The 13,418-nt window shown below is 32.1% G+C and overlaps 5 protein-coding genes across 9 annotated transcripts; 2 read left to right on the top strand and 3 right to left on the bottom strand.

The window, feature by feature from the left end:
* Positions 1-484: 484 nt before the first annotated feature.
* On the bottom strand, positions 485-4,227 carry LOC117232225 (F-box/LRR-repeat protein 4). Of its 3 annotated transcripts, XM_033491463.1 has the most exons (7): positions 3,906-4,227; positions 3,280-3,555; positions 2,178-3,197; positions 1,867-1,945; positions 1,544-1,800; positions 1,329-1,472; positions 485-1,262 (listed from the first exon to the last, which is right to left on the bottom strand). In XM_033491463.1, exons 1-7 carry the CDS (start codon positions 3,978-3,980, stop codon positions 1,038-1,040), a joined length of 2,076 nt encoding a protein of 691 aa, XP_033347354.1. In that variant the 5' UTR covers positions 3,981-4,227; the 3' UTR covers positions 485-1,037. The 3 variants fall into 3 exon arrangements, with proteins under 3 accessions (XP_033347354.1, XP_033347353.1, XP_033347355.1); XM_033491462.1 differs by having other exon boundaries at positions 487-1,262; positions 1,544-1,945; positions 3,906-4,226; XM_033491464.1 differs by having other exon boundaries at positions 490-1,262; positions 1,544-1,945; positions 3,280-3,514; positions 3,906-4,226.
* Positions 4,228-5,093: 866 nt separating this feature from the next.
* On the top strand, positions 5,094-7,553 carry LOC117232152 (potassium/sodium hyperpolarization-activated cyclic nucleotide-gated channel 1-like). Of its 3 annotated transcripts, none has more exons than XM_033491344.1 (9): positions 5,094-5,172; positions 5,294-5,532; positions 5,598-5,813; positions 5,911-6,073; positions 6,143-6,276; positions 6,334-6,503; positions 6,585-6,790; positions 6,921-7,130; positions 7,214-7,553. In XM_033491344.1, the coding sequence occupies exons 1-9, from the start codon at positions 5,122-5,124 to the stop codon at positions 7,499-7,501; spliced, it is 1,677 nt and encodes a 558-aa protein (XP_033347235.1). In that variant the 5' UTR covers positions 5,094-5,121; the 3' UTR covers positions 7,502-7,553. The 3 variants fall into 3 exon arrangements, with proteins under 3 accessions (XP_033347235.1, XP_033347234.1, XP_033347233.1); XM_033491343.1 differs by having other exon boundaries at positions 6,334-6,521; positions 7,214-7,552; XM_033491342.1 differs by having other exon boundaries at positions 6,334-6,790; positions 7,214-7,550.
* A 61-nt stretch (positions 7,554-7,614) lies between these two features.
* Positions 7,615-9,305, bottom strand: LOC117232154. The gene has a single exon (XM_033491347.1). The coding sequence runs from the start codon at positions 8,785-8,787 to the stop codon at positions 7,696-7,698; it is 1,092 nt and encodes a 363-aa protein (XP_033347238.1). The 5' UTR covers positions 8,788-9,305; the 3' UTR covers positions 7,615-7,695.
* A 572-nt stretch (positions 9,306-9,877) lies between these two features.
* LOC117232155 (ninjurin-1-like) lies at positions 9,878-11,416 on the top strand. Its single transcript, XM_033491348.1, has 2 exons — positions 9,878-10,427; positions 10,509-11,416. The coding sequence occupies exon 2, from the start codon at positions 10,657-10,659 to the stop codon at positions 11,356-11,358; it is 702 nt and encodes a 233-aa protein (XP_033347239.1). The 5' UTR covers positions 9,878-10,427; positions 10,509-10,656; the 3' UTR covers positions 11,359-11,416.
* On the bottom strand, positions 11,413-13,411 carry LOC117232153. The gene is made up of 5 exons (XM_033491346.1): positions 12,754-13,411; positions 12,566-12,650; positions 12,281-12,491; positions 11,872-12,214; positions 11,413-11,791 (listed from the first exon to the last, which is right to left on the bottom strand). Exons 1-5 carry the CDS (start codon positions 12,871-12,873, stop codon positions 11,441-11,443), a joined length of 1,110 nt encoding a protein of 369 aa, XP_033347237.1. The 5' UTR covers positions 12,874-13,411; the 3' UTR covers positions 11,413-11,440.
* Positions 13,412-13,418: the final 7 nt, after the last annotated feature.

The following is a 13,418-nucleotide window of genomic DNA, read 5'->3' on the forward strand; positions in this document are numbered from 1 at the left end:
CAAATAATAATATGCTGAGCAATTTGCTGAAAGGAGTAACTTGAATAATATTATTTTTTATATAACGATAACGATATAATCTAGACTATAAGTTTTTGAGGAGCAAATCTTACATTATGTGCGAAAATCGATTGTATTTATATTTTATAGGTTTTTTTAATGGTAGCATTTTCACAAAAATATTTCAATTTAAATTTCAGTATAGAAATTATTAACATTGTTTTTATACTATATGTATGAAGTTATTTTATGTACAAAGATTTGTTTAAAAATACTTTCACCATTTCAATTGCAGCTATTATCTACTTATTAGTTATTGTCTAAAAAAAGAATCTGTATTAAATTTCTCGATTTAATATATAAAAATTCCTAAATTTTGAAGTTATTTTAATTTCGGATAGCTGAGCTATGAATATCGGAAAAAGTGATGAATCCTTAAAACGCGTATAAAATGTTATACATAATTATTATTTTTATCATTTCTGTAATACTTGCTGTAATACCAATTAAATTGTACCATAAAGCAGAATAAAATTCGTTATAAAATCGTAAATTAACCTGTGATACTTCAAATAATAACATCATTTATTTAAGAATTAATGAAAAATTATGTTCTTTAAGTTATATTTTAGCCGATTTATTTCATAAATATGCATATTTGCTTAAATTAGATTTTATATTAAATGATGAATATGCCGAATATATCCAAATTATTCGATTTTTAGACTGTATACATCCCCCTAAAAAAAGCTTTAAAATCGTTATCAGATATTTGACATAATATACACTAAAATTCCTTCATATTATTATATGTACAGAATTAAAAATTTCTACGCAAATACTTGAAAATATTAAAAAATTTGCATACGTATAATGTCAAACATAAGCATAATCTTTATGCAAATGTTCAAATAAAAAATATAATCTATTAATTTTTCTTTCTATCACATAATATATTTATAGTCAGTTTTTAAAATAATACTTCAGTTTTCCCTTACCCTGTCCTTAAAATGCGAAAGAAGGTATTGATACCGTCTCTATGGCAAAGACGATAATGATGGTAAAGGCAGAGGGGGTGGTGGTAATATTTCATTTTCTCCTGAAGCAACATCTGCATGCTCATGGCAATCGACATATAAATGTGTCAAGCTTTCAAGACCTGCCACTGACATCCCCCGGCAATAACGTGTATCTAGGTAATGTAGACTTTTGCAATACAATTTAATAGAGTCGAGAGTGCGATCCGTAAGTTGTGAACATCTCTATAAAAAAAAGACACCAGTGTAAGCTTTAAAAATAGAGAAGTTAATTTTTAATTATAAAAATACCTGTATGAGAAGTCGTTTTAATCTGTGCAATCTCTGAACAAGATATGATATACCAATATCTGATATATTGTAACAGCGGTTTAGATTTAAGTATTCAATTGCCGGATTATTTTTTGATAAATAATCCAATCCAATGTCTGTAATCTGTAACAAAAGGTATGATTTATTATAAATATAAATATTTTTAATATACTATTTGATTGATTTACACCCACTTGTTGACACTGGCTTAAATTTAAGATCTTTAATTCTGGAAAAGCGAATGCATGTTTTAAACTGACATCAGTAATTCTGTTGCACCCAGAAAGATCGAGTTCTTGAAGGCATTTAAGCCTGATCAAAGAGTATCCGGAAAACGAATTTAAAGGTTTAGATACGTTTTCGCAAAGCTTCATGATTTCTCGTTTTCGATCTGCATCGCGTACTATCTCTTCTTCGGCCTTTGACCGTAAACTGATTCTTAATCTGGATTCTGTAAATTCTGGATTATGTGCAACTTGTATTTTTTCAACATATTTGTAGTTACCAATACCCATACCCGTTAAGCCAGCATCACTGACCTCATCGCAATGGCTTATATTTAATGTTTGCAAATGTACAAGCTCCTTGAATATCATCTATAAAAGATAAACTTACTTTTATATGCATGAGCATCATCGCTGGTACAAAAATTTATGATTTACAGAAACTCTCTTAAGTTTTAGTAATTCCTGAAAATTCAGGAAAATAATCAGCATAAAATCTATCAGAGATTATTATTTGTTTTTTTTCTTATGAATAATACCCTTTTCATAAATCTCCTATAATATTAAATTACAAAATAACAGTAATGAATTGATCTATACATACCTGTATTGTTTTATCGGTAACGCCACTAAAACAATAGCTAAGTTCAAGTTGTCTTAAATTAGGAAAAAATTTGGATATACATTCAACTGATTCTTCATGAATACGCAGTGCATTTGCTGACAGTATTCGCATATTCTCTTTTCTCATCCTTTTTTCTGTTCTTCTCTGAACACAATTCTTTTCTGGAGGAGCAAAATTGATATTTCCATCAATATTTTGATCCATATTTTCGTCATCTATTATATTACAGCCAGAGCAAAGTCCACGAGTAATAGAATCATCGGTAAGTTGTTCATCTTCCGAGATATTGAGTTCTTTTAAATGTTGTAATAACTGAATATACTTTATACCAATATCGGTTACTTCACGGCATCGTCTTATTCTAAGTGTTTCTAACTTCGTCAAATTTTCACAAATACAGAGTAAACTGTCATCTGCAATACGCACGCTAAAGCTAATATCGAGGACTTTTAAACAAGTCTGATGCTGTGTCATTCCTCTAATGCTTTCAATAGATAAATGATCACATCCTTGTAATATTAGAGACTCTAATCTAAGATTTTGTAGACCTGATAATATAGTTAAAGCAGATGGATCAATCAAAGTATAGCTAAAATTCAAATGCTTCAGTTTATAAGCTTGTCGTCCAAAATAGTCTAATGCATTTATAAAAGTCAGCGTTGATTTTGAAGGATATGGTAAGCCGTAAAAATCAGGATAAAATTTTCTATTCAGTCCATAATGAAAGGTCATCTGACATCCCATAAGGCTTAAAGATTCCAAATTTGGACAAATGGCAACTAATCTATTAAAAAGTGCATCACTTAAGAAACGGTTATATCCAAGGCTAAGTTCATAGACATTTTTAAATGTTTCTGAGAGTTCCTTTATGTCATTCTCATCTTCTAAAAGTCTACCAGACATTAGAGACTCCCTGCAATCATTAATATGCAATATTCTCAAAGACTTGCAGCATTTAAAAATTTCTACCAATGTTTTTTCACTTAGATCACAGCACAACTGAAAATTAAAATATGGTATTAGGAAAATATATTCTCATTTCACGAATGTAATACTTAATAATAAGTTAAAATAATTTTACCAGTACTAGACTTTTCATATGAGGTCCATATCGATCCCAAATTGCCATATTCCTCTTTAATTCTACTTTTCTAAAAACAAAGTTGTAAAATGGTCTCGTAGAATGCTGTAAAAGCTCTATCACTTCATTTAAATTGTCTGCACGTGGTCGACCAAGTACCAATTCTACTTCATCTAAAAACTTCATAGCAAGAGATGCTTCATGCCATGTTCGATTAACTAATCCTGCTGCCATCCTATCAGATGTAGACAAGTATGATAATATGTGTATAATCGCCTAAAATTAAAATGAATCTACTCAATAAGTTTAATTAGATCAAGCAAAAAACATGAAGTTCAAAAAATAAAAGATGTCTTATCATATTATATATTTATTATCTCTTAATTGAAGTATAACAAATATAGAAAGCAAGTACACAAATATAAAAGTATTTAAATAAAGTGAATCTTTTACATAAACTATTAGTAAAATTTTTACAAAATAAACGTTTTTATTTAGGTTATCATAAATCTTTTATTTTGTACAGTCACTATGTAAAGAGGAAAAAGTAAATGACGTAACGTTTAAATGAAAAATTATGTTTCCCAAATAACAGCTTCGAATGCGGAAGATAATAAGAAACTTACATCTATAGGCAATTGTAAATTATCCGTTTCTGACATGTTATTCATATGATTTTTGCTGTCAAACATTATCGCCATAACAAAAACTATTAATAAGATAACGTGTCGAAGTATCTCGTTTCAACGAATGCTACATCTATCCGGAAATCTGGATTTTAACACTTAGCCAACCGAGCGCACCACAGCGAGCTACACGTTTCTACCGCGCTCGAACAAGCCAACCTATACGCTGTCCATCGCGCATTTTTCCAAGTATCGAGGACTAATATTCACTACTTAAAAACAAAGAAATCTAAAAATTATTTAAGTAGCTAACTATATTTTGCGGTAATAATTTTATTTAACGATTTCATATACTGTTTATACAAAACATCAAATTAAAAGTATATATTAAAAGTATAAAAAAATGTAGGTAAAATTAAAAACATTAAAGATGACTATAGATAAATAACACGACTTGAACGTGAAATTAAAAATTCATAATGCATTTTAATATTTTTTTATAGTGTGATATCATTCGATTATAACTTTATTTAGTCATAACTGATAGTGTAACTTTTTAATTAATTTTAACACCATTAAATTGGTATATTTTATTATATACTGTACTTTATAAAAGCAGAAAAAGTGGTGCAATTAATTGGGAACAATTCCAGGTAAACAATAACTAATAATAACAACAAAAAAGAAAACGCATTGCTAAAATCAAAAAGGGAGAACACAGCAATGTTCTTCACAGAGAGGAGATCTTCCCGTTCGGTTGGCTGTGTTAATTTGCCGTTTTATGTTAAATATATCGTGTAACAATCAAATCATTTCTCAAGTGTGTTACAGCTGTTTCGACGATAGTCACGTGCTTTTCTAAAATCACGCAATAGATATAACAGTCCTAATTTGTCATATAATACATAATACTTATTATAAAACCAACTAGACACTCTTCATCTTTAATTTTGCTTTGATAGCATTGTTATAAAATTTTGCGTTCAGTCAATCGAATCTAGATATTATACAAGTAAACTACATTTTTCTATCTATATATTCATTCTGATATTTCTGTAATATAATATTTAATAAAGATAGCGTATTTTTAGATTAAAATATTCACTAATTTCTTTTGATCAATAAAAAGTTTGTAGTTGCATAACGTATGTAGAAATCATTTCGTTTCATTGTCGACGACATATCTACTGATCTGTCAAAACAACAAATCAGCTGGATGGATTTAATGGCATATGTGCCCCACTTTGCGGAAGCGCCGAGTGTGGAGGTAAATTGATCTCTTTAGTAGTCCTTGAGTAACATAATTCAATCACTAATATGACTATACAAACACAACGCTTCAAATTTATCATTCACTAACACAACCATCTAATTTTGACATTAAATAGCGTGCTCCGGTTATTCAACATATCTGCGAGCAACCGCAAGAAGAAGATGAAATAAAGAATATTATAAAAGGAAACCGGATTTGGAATAAATTGAATCGTTGGTTTTTAAAACTACGTATTTTATCTAGGAGACATCCCTTGACTCGCTGGTGCCTTAAAAGTACAACCGCAGTGAATTATGAGATTTCAAGACACCTAAAATCACATCGTTACATGATACATCCTTTTAGTTTATTCAGGTTGTCTTTAAATTCTTTTCTTTTGATAGTTTATATGTACATATTAATGATGCTAATTTTCATAGGATTGTTTGGGAATCGTTAATGATTGTATTTACATTTGTGGCTCTTTTGGTTACTCCAGTGTCCATCACATTTTTCTTTGGCAGACATACTAACTGGCACGTGATTAACGACACGATGAATATAGTGTTTCTCTGCGATATTGTAATGTGGTTCTTTACTGGATACTATGATTATCGAACGAAAGTCACTGTCCTTGACCCTGTGATAGTAGCGCGGTACTTTCATTTCTAGATGATACTGCTAATCGATCGATGCTATACATTACCACTAATCAATTTTTTTATCAGTAATCTCAATATATTTTTTGTATAGAAAATACTTGCAGAGCTATTTCTTCATAGACATCTTGACCGTGTTACCTATAGGACTCATTGATTATATTATACCTAACTCGATGTGGTATTGTACTACATTAAACATGATGAAGATATTAAGAGTCCGCAATATCATCGTTTATTTTAGTAGAGTTCGCGATGTTAGTACATAGTTCGCATTGAAGATCGCGAAGAAAGAATAGCTGATTAGAATGATTTCGTAATTTCAGGTGTATAGAATAAGTTTTCAATTGCATAAAATTCTAGAGTCGTGCACGGTCGTGATAATATGCATTCATTGGGCTGCTTGTCTACAATATTATGTCCCCATATCTGTAGATACGTTAGGCACTTTAAGCAACAAGTTAGTATTTGCAATCCAATAAATTTGTTTTTTTATCAATTCTGAGTTTATATTCAGCTCTTGGATCAAGTCATCGCATTTTGTAATTAAACAAACGAAAGTACAAAAATACCTCGTGTGCCTGCATCGTTCGATTGTCGCTTGTGCTCGCTCTGCTCACTATTTGGATATGAAAACGCAAGAAGATATTATACTAAACTTGATCCTAACGATCATCGGATTCCTTGGTAACGTATTTTTATTAAGTAAGTATCTCCTATACCAGGTGTTATCTTTAGATTTACAAATTGTAACTGCATTTCTTGTAGCGCAATTCTCTCAACTAATGACAACGATCAATATAACTATCAAACGTCACCTGAAAATAATACAGCAGTTACAGGAGTACATGCGATACAAGGAGCTTCCACATGCCCTACAACGTCGGCTATTAACTTTCTACCATTACCGCAACAGAAAGAGCTTCGAAAGGAACAAGAAAATAATAAATGAAGTTTCGCCATATTTACGAGAGGTTTATCCATCCTAACAATACTTCGATAAAATTATTTAGAATCAATAATTCTTCTTAATATTCTATATATCTAGAAAAGAGAATATATACATATAATCAGATATTTTAATGATAAAAATTTACCCTCCAGGAACTTATACTGCATAATTATTTGAGACTGATTAATAGCGTAGAATTATTCAAGCATTTACCGGAAGCTGTAATCGTACAGTTAACGAGTTCATTACACTCCGAGATCTATATGGCTGGCGATGAAATCGTCAAAGCTGGTACCCGTGGTGAAGCTTTGTATTTCATTTCATCCGGTACCGTAGCAGTTTACACTGTCGTGGGAAAAGAAGTAACATTAACATTATCGTAATTCTTTATCGACTATTACTTATCTTTTTCTCATACTTTTCGTTTGTTGTGCGAAACATAAAGGTTTGTCACTTGGAAGACGGAAGTTATTTCGGAGAGATCGCTCTGGTGATGGACACCGAGCATAGAATAGCAACCATAGTTGCGGTGGAAACTTGTGAAATCTTTGTATTATATCGCCACGACTTTCAGAGATTCATATCACCGTATCCTGATCTCTTGAACCGGCTGCAAAATGTTGCTCTTGAACACTTAAACGAAAGCCTTCTTCTGGACTCCACGCAGGATTTAGGAATTTCTACCACGCCGCAATATATTAATATAAGTAGTATAAAAAGCAGAAGAATATAGTTATAAATATAAATAAAAGTTAGATAACCATCCCATGATTCAAATATTAAAATCCACATTGATATGTTTGAATTTTACTTTCAATTTTCATTTTAATTTATTACATATGTTTTTAAATACTTCGCGTAACATAAAGATTTTCATTTTTTTAACAGAATAGAATAGAAAATTCATCATAATTCACCTTATACAAATTAACAACGATAAATTTTTCGTCTGTACGGATTCCTATACGACTGTTGATAAACTGACATGAGTCTCCAATGTTCTGGAAAATCGGCGTCTCTACATCCATTAACAACACTAAATGGAGGAGCTAAAGTATTGATGCAAGAAGACTTTCTAACACAAGGCGTTTTTAGTTTCGATAACGCTGTCTTGCTTCCGCATTTTTGTTGATTGTTTTCAGCCTTTTCTGTACCCAATGCCAATCCGACGGCTGATTTAATCAATCTAGGATCTTCACGTGTATTTCTAGTCTGGTCTTTGCAGGCAACGCACTTCCTGAAATATCCTGCTGTTGGTCGTTCATCAACTTGAACCTGCTTTGAAATTTTTATTCCATTCAAGCCATTACAAAGACTATCACTGCAGCATTTCACACTTTTATAATCCCCTTTCTTATTTCCGTTTTTTGAGCAATCTAAATCTCCCTCTAATTTACAATGATATTGACGGCAAGTACAACCTTTCTCGTTTCTCGAAATTCTAGAATGAGCGATGGGTCTAGAAGTATGTTGGACAAGAGAAAATATAGCTGGCGCGAGTCCACCTTCTGACCCATCGATATGAGTAGATCTAGGTGGTTCATAAACTGGATTTATTGGAGTTTCCCAACAAATAGCTAGATCCATCTTCGTCTTGGGCTCCTTGCAGCCTAAAACTGGTCCATAATGCTTAGTCAAGCTCATGAAACGATCTTCAATTTCATGCTTACAACATTCACAGCATTTCTTCGATGAGATTCCATTACAACATTCTTCTGGTTTTACATCTTTGAAAACGGAGTCGTTGACTTTGTCAGGAAGGGGTTGATGTTCCAAATTCTCTGCATGAAGCTTCTTCGCTATAGCAAATTGATCGTAACAGGCTAATCGGTTCTCTGGCAGTGGTTCTGGAAGTTCTTCCTTAACGCATCTTTTTCTGGAAGCGTTTGGCACATTCCTGTTCAATGAAGATATTCTTAAATTTCCCGAAACGTATCGTGGCTGGCAACATGCGTGGGACTCGTCTTCCCAACTGATTAATTTTCCCGAACAGTGAGCGCAACACTTCTGAGTCTTCATATTTATCGGTCTTCATTTCCTCGTTCTTTTCGGATAAATCAATCCATAAAAGATATACAAATGGGACGTAATTTTTTAGACTGAAGATAAGTCCGACTAAATTATTTACTTGAAAAATATAAATAAAATGCTTCTTGAATTTTTTGTTAGATCTTGAAAATCTGATTTGCCAAGTGTATATCTGCCAGTTCCTGTGTCCAGCTTGAACCAATGACTGTAGGAATGCTACTTCCTACCTGAGAGTTAACGACGATGGTTGTTTGCTTGACAACGTGATAGCTCGATAATCACGATGCTCTACATATGTAGTTATACGAAGCTAATCTTAGGTCTAAATAATTTTAGAATTTATAGAATATCTCGAGAATGAATCTTTGAATGGGAGACGGGTTTAAGGATAATTAAGAAATTATTCAATTATATTATCTAATTACGATTTCTAGACATGAAACTATTTAAGTATTTTAAGCTTAGGATTTCCTAATAATTGTTTATGTCGATTCTTGGAAAGATGACGACCGTATAGATAGATTATTTTAAAATAAAACGTCTGAGTCGTCTGTATGTTAGATGGATTCACGCGACCAGAAAAGTTCTTTAAATCGTCTGTAATTCCTCGTATCGTTGCTCAATGTGGATGCGTACGTGTCTTTTAACAAATTCGTTGTGCTTCGAATCGGGAATCACCAGTTACGACGGGGAAATACGGTGAATCTGTTTTATATCGTTCATTACCCAGGATTACTGATTTGGAACTTTACCGTTCGTTACCGCGTACATCAAATATCATTCTTTTTCGACGAAATCAGTGAACATGAAAATATAATTTGAAAACTTGTTTTTATACGTATTTTTAAAATAGGATCCACGTACATTACTAACTTGAAATAATAAAGTTTGTATTATTGCTAGGATATTGTTAGAATTTTGTTTACATTTAAAATTCTCGCGTTTCTCTGACTTCGCAAACAAAATTTACATATTATTTATAGCCGCACATCGATGATCTCGTAAGATCCCATTGGAGCAATGCCATTCCCCTTCTACTGCTGAAGTCTTGACATAAAGCGTCAGAACGCGTCAGAACGCATCTTTAAATGTGGCTAGAAAAGCACGTGGTAGTTGCAGTTTACATGTAAACTCTAAACCATTTCTTTTTACTCGTCTACATACCTAAATTGTTCAAAAAGGAAATTTAATATAGTCAAACAAATAACTACATGTGATATATTGTAGAAGCATATTGAAACTTAGCTATTTTCAATAAAAATAGAAGTGATCATTGATTTTATTCTACTTTCAACTTACTTCTAAGAATTGTTTGAAGACTCTACATAGCACAGCAAAGTGAATCGATCCAGCGTAAAGAAACAGTACAACTAAATGATTGGTATCAGTAAACAGTAGCCTTGAAACACAAATGGTAAATCCAAGGGAAATACGACGTATGACATCACAACAACGGACATGAATCAGCTTGTTCTCATCTAGTGAATGAACAGAAGCATTGTATTAAAACGTTTCAGTCAAGTTTAAAAGTGTTGCCAGTCGAAGCCCTTGTGACACACGAAAACTTATTTAAACGAAAGAAACGCAACGCGAGATACAAGGAACGTACATCGTAGTGATATTCAAGAGAGGTAGACAATATAAGCCACAGACTCTTGTGTTTGCAATACCAATTTGTATCTGATTTATTTTTTCCTGCTACATTCTAAAAGAAAAGAGCATTATCGGGAAACGAGGAAACCAAAAGAAAGAAGGTACTTTTAGAACTTCCATGAAACTTGTTCTCTTTTCGTTGTTATTCGAAGAACGTTGAAGATATATTGACAGTGGTTGAACGAACGTATTTTCTGCAAGTTAAATATGGCTGAACCAAGAGATAAAAGTGATGAAATGATTATTTATATGGATAAGGTTGGTGATAAAGAACGATTGACAGAACCATTGACTTATAAACCTTTAGCACTAAAGACTATATCGCGTTCCGGTTCCATGCTCGAGACAGACAATACAAACAATCCACGACCGACGTCCGGCCCAGAAATCGATGACCTAGAACCGGCAGGAAGTTTTCCGACAGGATTTGGTCCTCGGATAGGAATTGATGATGGTCTCCTGCCAAGTGAACCAGAAATCCCAAGAACTCCATTTTTACCATCGCCATCTATGCCGCCTATTCAGCCGATACCTGACGTGAATATCTATCAACACAAGAAAACGCTCGCACAAGGAATGATGGATCTGGCTCTTTTGTCTGCTAACGCAAATCAGTTGCGTTATGTTTTACAAACTGACGGGGGGCATCCGTATTATTATCCATCATTGGTGCTAATAGGCAGCAGCCTAATATTACAAATTGCAGTGGGAATAGGGTTAATTTGGAATAGTAGATATGACGTTAATGATAATGCTCAAATGTGCAAGGCCAACCGGGCTAATAATTGGACAGTGATCGGTATATTTCTAGTAACAATTTTTAATGTCTTCATTTCGTCATTCGGCGTTGTTGATCAAGTATCAGTAATGCCTATAGTATCTAGAATTGATAGTGAAAGTGAAAATTAATAACGAATAACTGCGCGTATCATTATTTTATACCATAAATTTAAGATATTTAAATGATAAAAAGGTATTGATTTTTATTTTACTATAAAAATGAGACTTCAACAGAGTGGGGGATTGACTGTAATATTTCTTTTAGTTTCTCAGAAAGTTCCTCTTTCCTTTTGTCTAAATCTTCTGTTTTTTTGGTCAGGTCACCAGAAATTTCCATTAGCCACCTTTCTATTTCTGTGTTATTACCTTGGACCTTTAATAAACGTGAAATGCATTTGGGTTCATAATCTTGAGAATTAATAGTTTCTTCTTTAGATGATAAAGTTTCAAGTTTTTCTTCAATCACAGAACATAACAAAGAAATAAACTTTGAAACTTCATTCCAATCTACACCTTCAAAGCTGGTGTTCAGTGATTTATTATGTTCTTGAACTACTGTTACCTGTAATTTTTATTACCGGTATTGTATTCTATTTTATAAGATAAAATGTGTGAATATAATATCAAATTTCTTCCATTTACCATCCATTCAAAAAATATATGTTTCTTTTTAGACCACTTCATATGTATATCTAATAAACTAGCAATAGTTGATAATTCTTTTATATATTTTTTGTCTTCATTGGAAAGTGCATTTTTATTGGTAGTTGAGATACGTTTTATCAGTGCTGTCTCTGATACACTTAGATGTGGAAGACCACAAACTTCAGCACTTGCAGTATGAATTTTGCTTATTAACTTAGCCTTCTCAGAAATCAGTTCAGATATCTCTTTTATATTATAATTTACTTTACCATTTAAGTACAATATATTATTTATCTGTGCACTGAATGTCTCTGGTATATTATACTGTGTTTCCTTCTTCTAAAGCATAATTAAGTTATAAATACTTTTTACTTGATATTTTCATTTAATTCAGTTAATTACCTGTTGTACGCTATTCAACCGTGAACATTCTCTTCCTAGCACACTATTAGACAGATTTATGTGAGTGATAACACTTAGAATATCTTGTGTTCCAAGAAGCCATGCAAATGCTAATAATAATGGTCTGTTATTTTTACTACTCTCGTTTAAAGCATAAAACTCTATTGCAGGGTATTGTAAATATGCAAAACACAATTTGGTAGCCCATATTGTATCTAAAAGAAAGATTAATCTTGTAAATACTAGCATCAATTAAAAAATTCTGAAAGAAAGAACTAACAAAAGTTACCATATTTTTGAAAATCAATTTTAATTTGTTTTTCTTTTACAGCATAATAGCTTAAGACATTCAGTGCTGTCCAAAACGTTCTAGTCTAATACAGAAAAGATTATATATTAGAAATCCTTATTTCATAGATGTTAAAACGTGTAGCGTTATACATAGAAAGGTTATGTGATATCGTGCATAATACTCACGACATTTTCTGCCGTGCTATTAAACTTTGCCAGCCTAAAATATTCAGGTTTCATCACGATGTTGATTGAGAAATTTAAATGCTGACATAATAGAGACAAAACACTCTTTATATCAGACATTATTGTAATTTAAATTGAGCTAATATTTCACGTGTACAGATTTACTTGATTTCACGCGCGTTTTTTATACTGCCAAACCGTTCCAAAAACCGTTTCATCTATTCAAATAAATTCAGTTTCAATGAAAGCTAATTTTCTTTGTTACATAGAATTCTAATATATCTTAAAATTTCACTGTTATTTAAACGTTTCAGTGAAATTTCATGCTTTGCATTTATAATTCTTGAAATATACGGTTATTACGGCTATATACGGCTATATACGGCTACGAAATGACCGGCTAGTATTTGAGGCTTTAAGAAAACAAAGAAAACGGTTTCCCAGGTATCGACGGATATCAGGTATTTTTGATCCCTAACGGCAAATATAAGTACCTTCCGACTTAAATTTAGATGGTAATAAATATGAACATTAGGTAGGCTCAGGTTAAAATACGGCATTTCATTTTACACTAACAGTTACTATTTGTTCTGGTTCATTTATATACACATAATTATTTTTCTTTCGAAGTTTCTTATCCTTTACTTATTTCTAAACCATTTATC

The sequence above is a fragment of the Bombus vosnesenskii genome, unplaced genomic scaffold (genome assembly GCF_011952255.1).
Source record: "Bombus vosnesenskii isolate JDL3184/JDL3185 unplaced genomic scaffold, Bvos_JDL3184-5_v1.1 scf7180000013285, whole genome shotgun sequence".
Lineage (NCBI taxonomy): Eukaryota > Metazoa > Arthropoda > Insecta > Hymenoptera > Apidae > Bombus > Bombus vosnesenskii.

Coding starts and splice junctions, on each gene's coding strand:
- LOC117232225 (XM_033491462.1), bottom strand. CDS start 3,980: ATGGCGATAATGTTTGACAGCAAAAATCATATGAATAACATGTCAGAA. Junction 3,198..3,279: donor ATATGAAAAGTCTAGTACTG/GTAAAATTATTT, acceptor TTTAATTTTCAG/TTGTGCTGTGATCTAAGTGA. Junction 1,473..1,543: donor ATTTAAGCCAGTGTCAACAA/GTGGGTGTAAAT, acceptor CTTTTGTTACAG/ATTACAGACATTGGATTGGA.
- LOC117232152 (XM_033491342.1), top strand. CDS start 5,122: ATGGATTTAATGGCATATGTGCCCCACTTTGCGGAAGCGCCGAGTGTG. Junction 5,173..5,293: donor CGGAAGCGCCGAGTGTGGAG/GTAAATTGATCT, acceptor GACATTAAATAG/CGTGCTCCGGTTATTCAACA. Junction 7,131..7,213: donor ACACTGTCGTGGGAAAAGAA/GTAACATTAACA, acceptor CGAAACATAAAG/GTTTGTCACTTGGAAGACGG.
- LOC117232154 (XM_033491347.1), bottom strand. CDS start 8,787: ATGAAGACTCAGAAGTGTTGCGCTCACTGTTCGGGAAAATTAATCAGT.
- LOC117232155 (XM_033491348.1), top strand. CDS start 10,657: ATGGCTGAACCAAGAGATAAAAGTGATGAAATGATTATTTATATGGAT.
- LOC117232153 (XM_033491346.1), bottom strand. CDS start 12,873: ATGTCTGATATAAAGAGTGTTTTGTCTCTATTATGTCAGCATTTAAAT. Junction 12,651..12,753: donor ATAGCACGGCAGAAAATGTC/GTGAGTATTATG, acceptor TTTCTGTATTAG/ACTAGAACGTTTTGGACAGC. Junction 11,792..11,871: donor ATATATTTTTTGAATGGATG/GTAAATGGAAGA, acceptor TAAAAATTACAG/GTAACAGTAGTTCAAGAACA.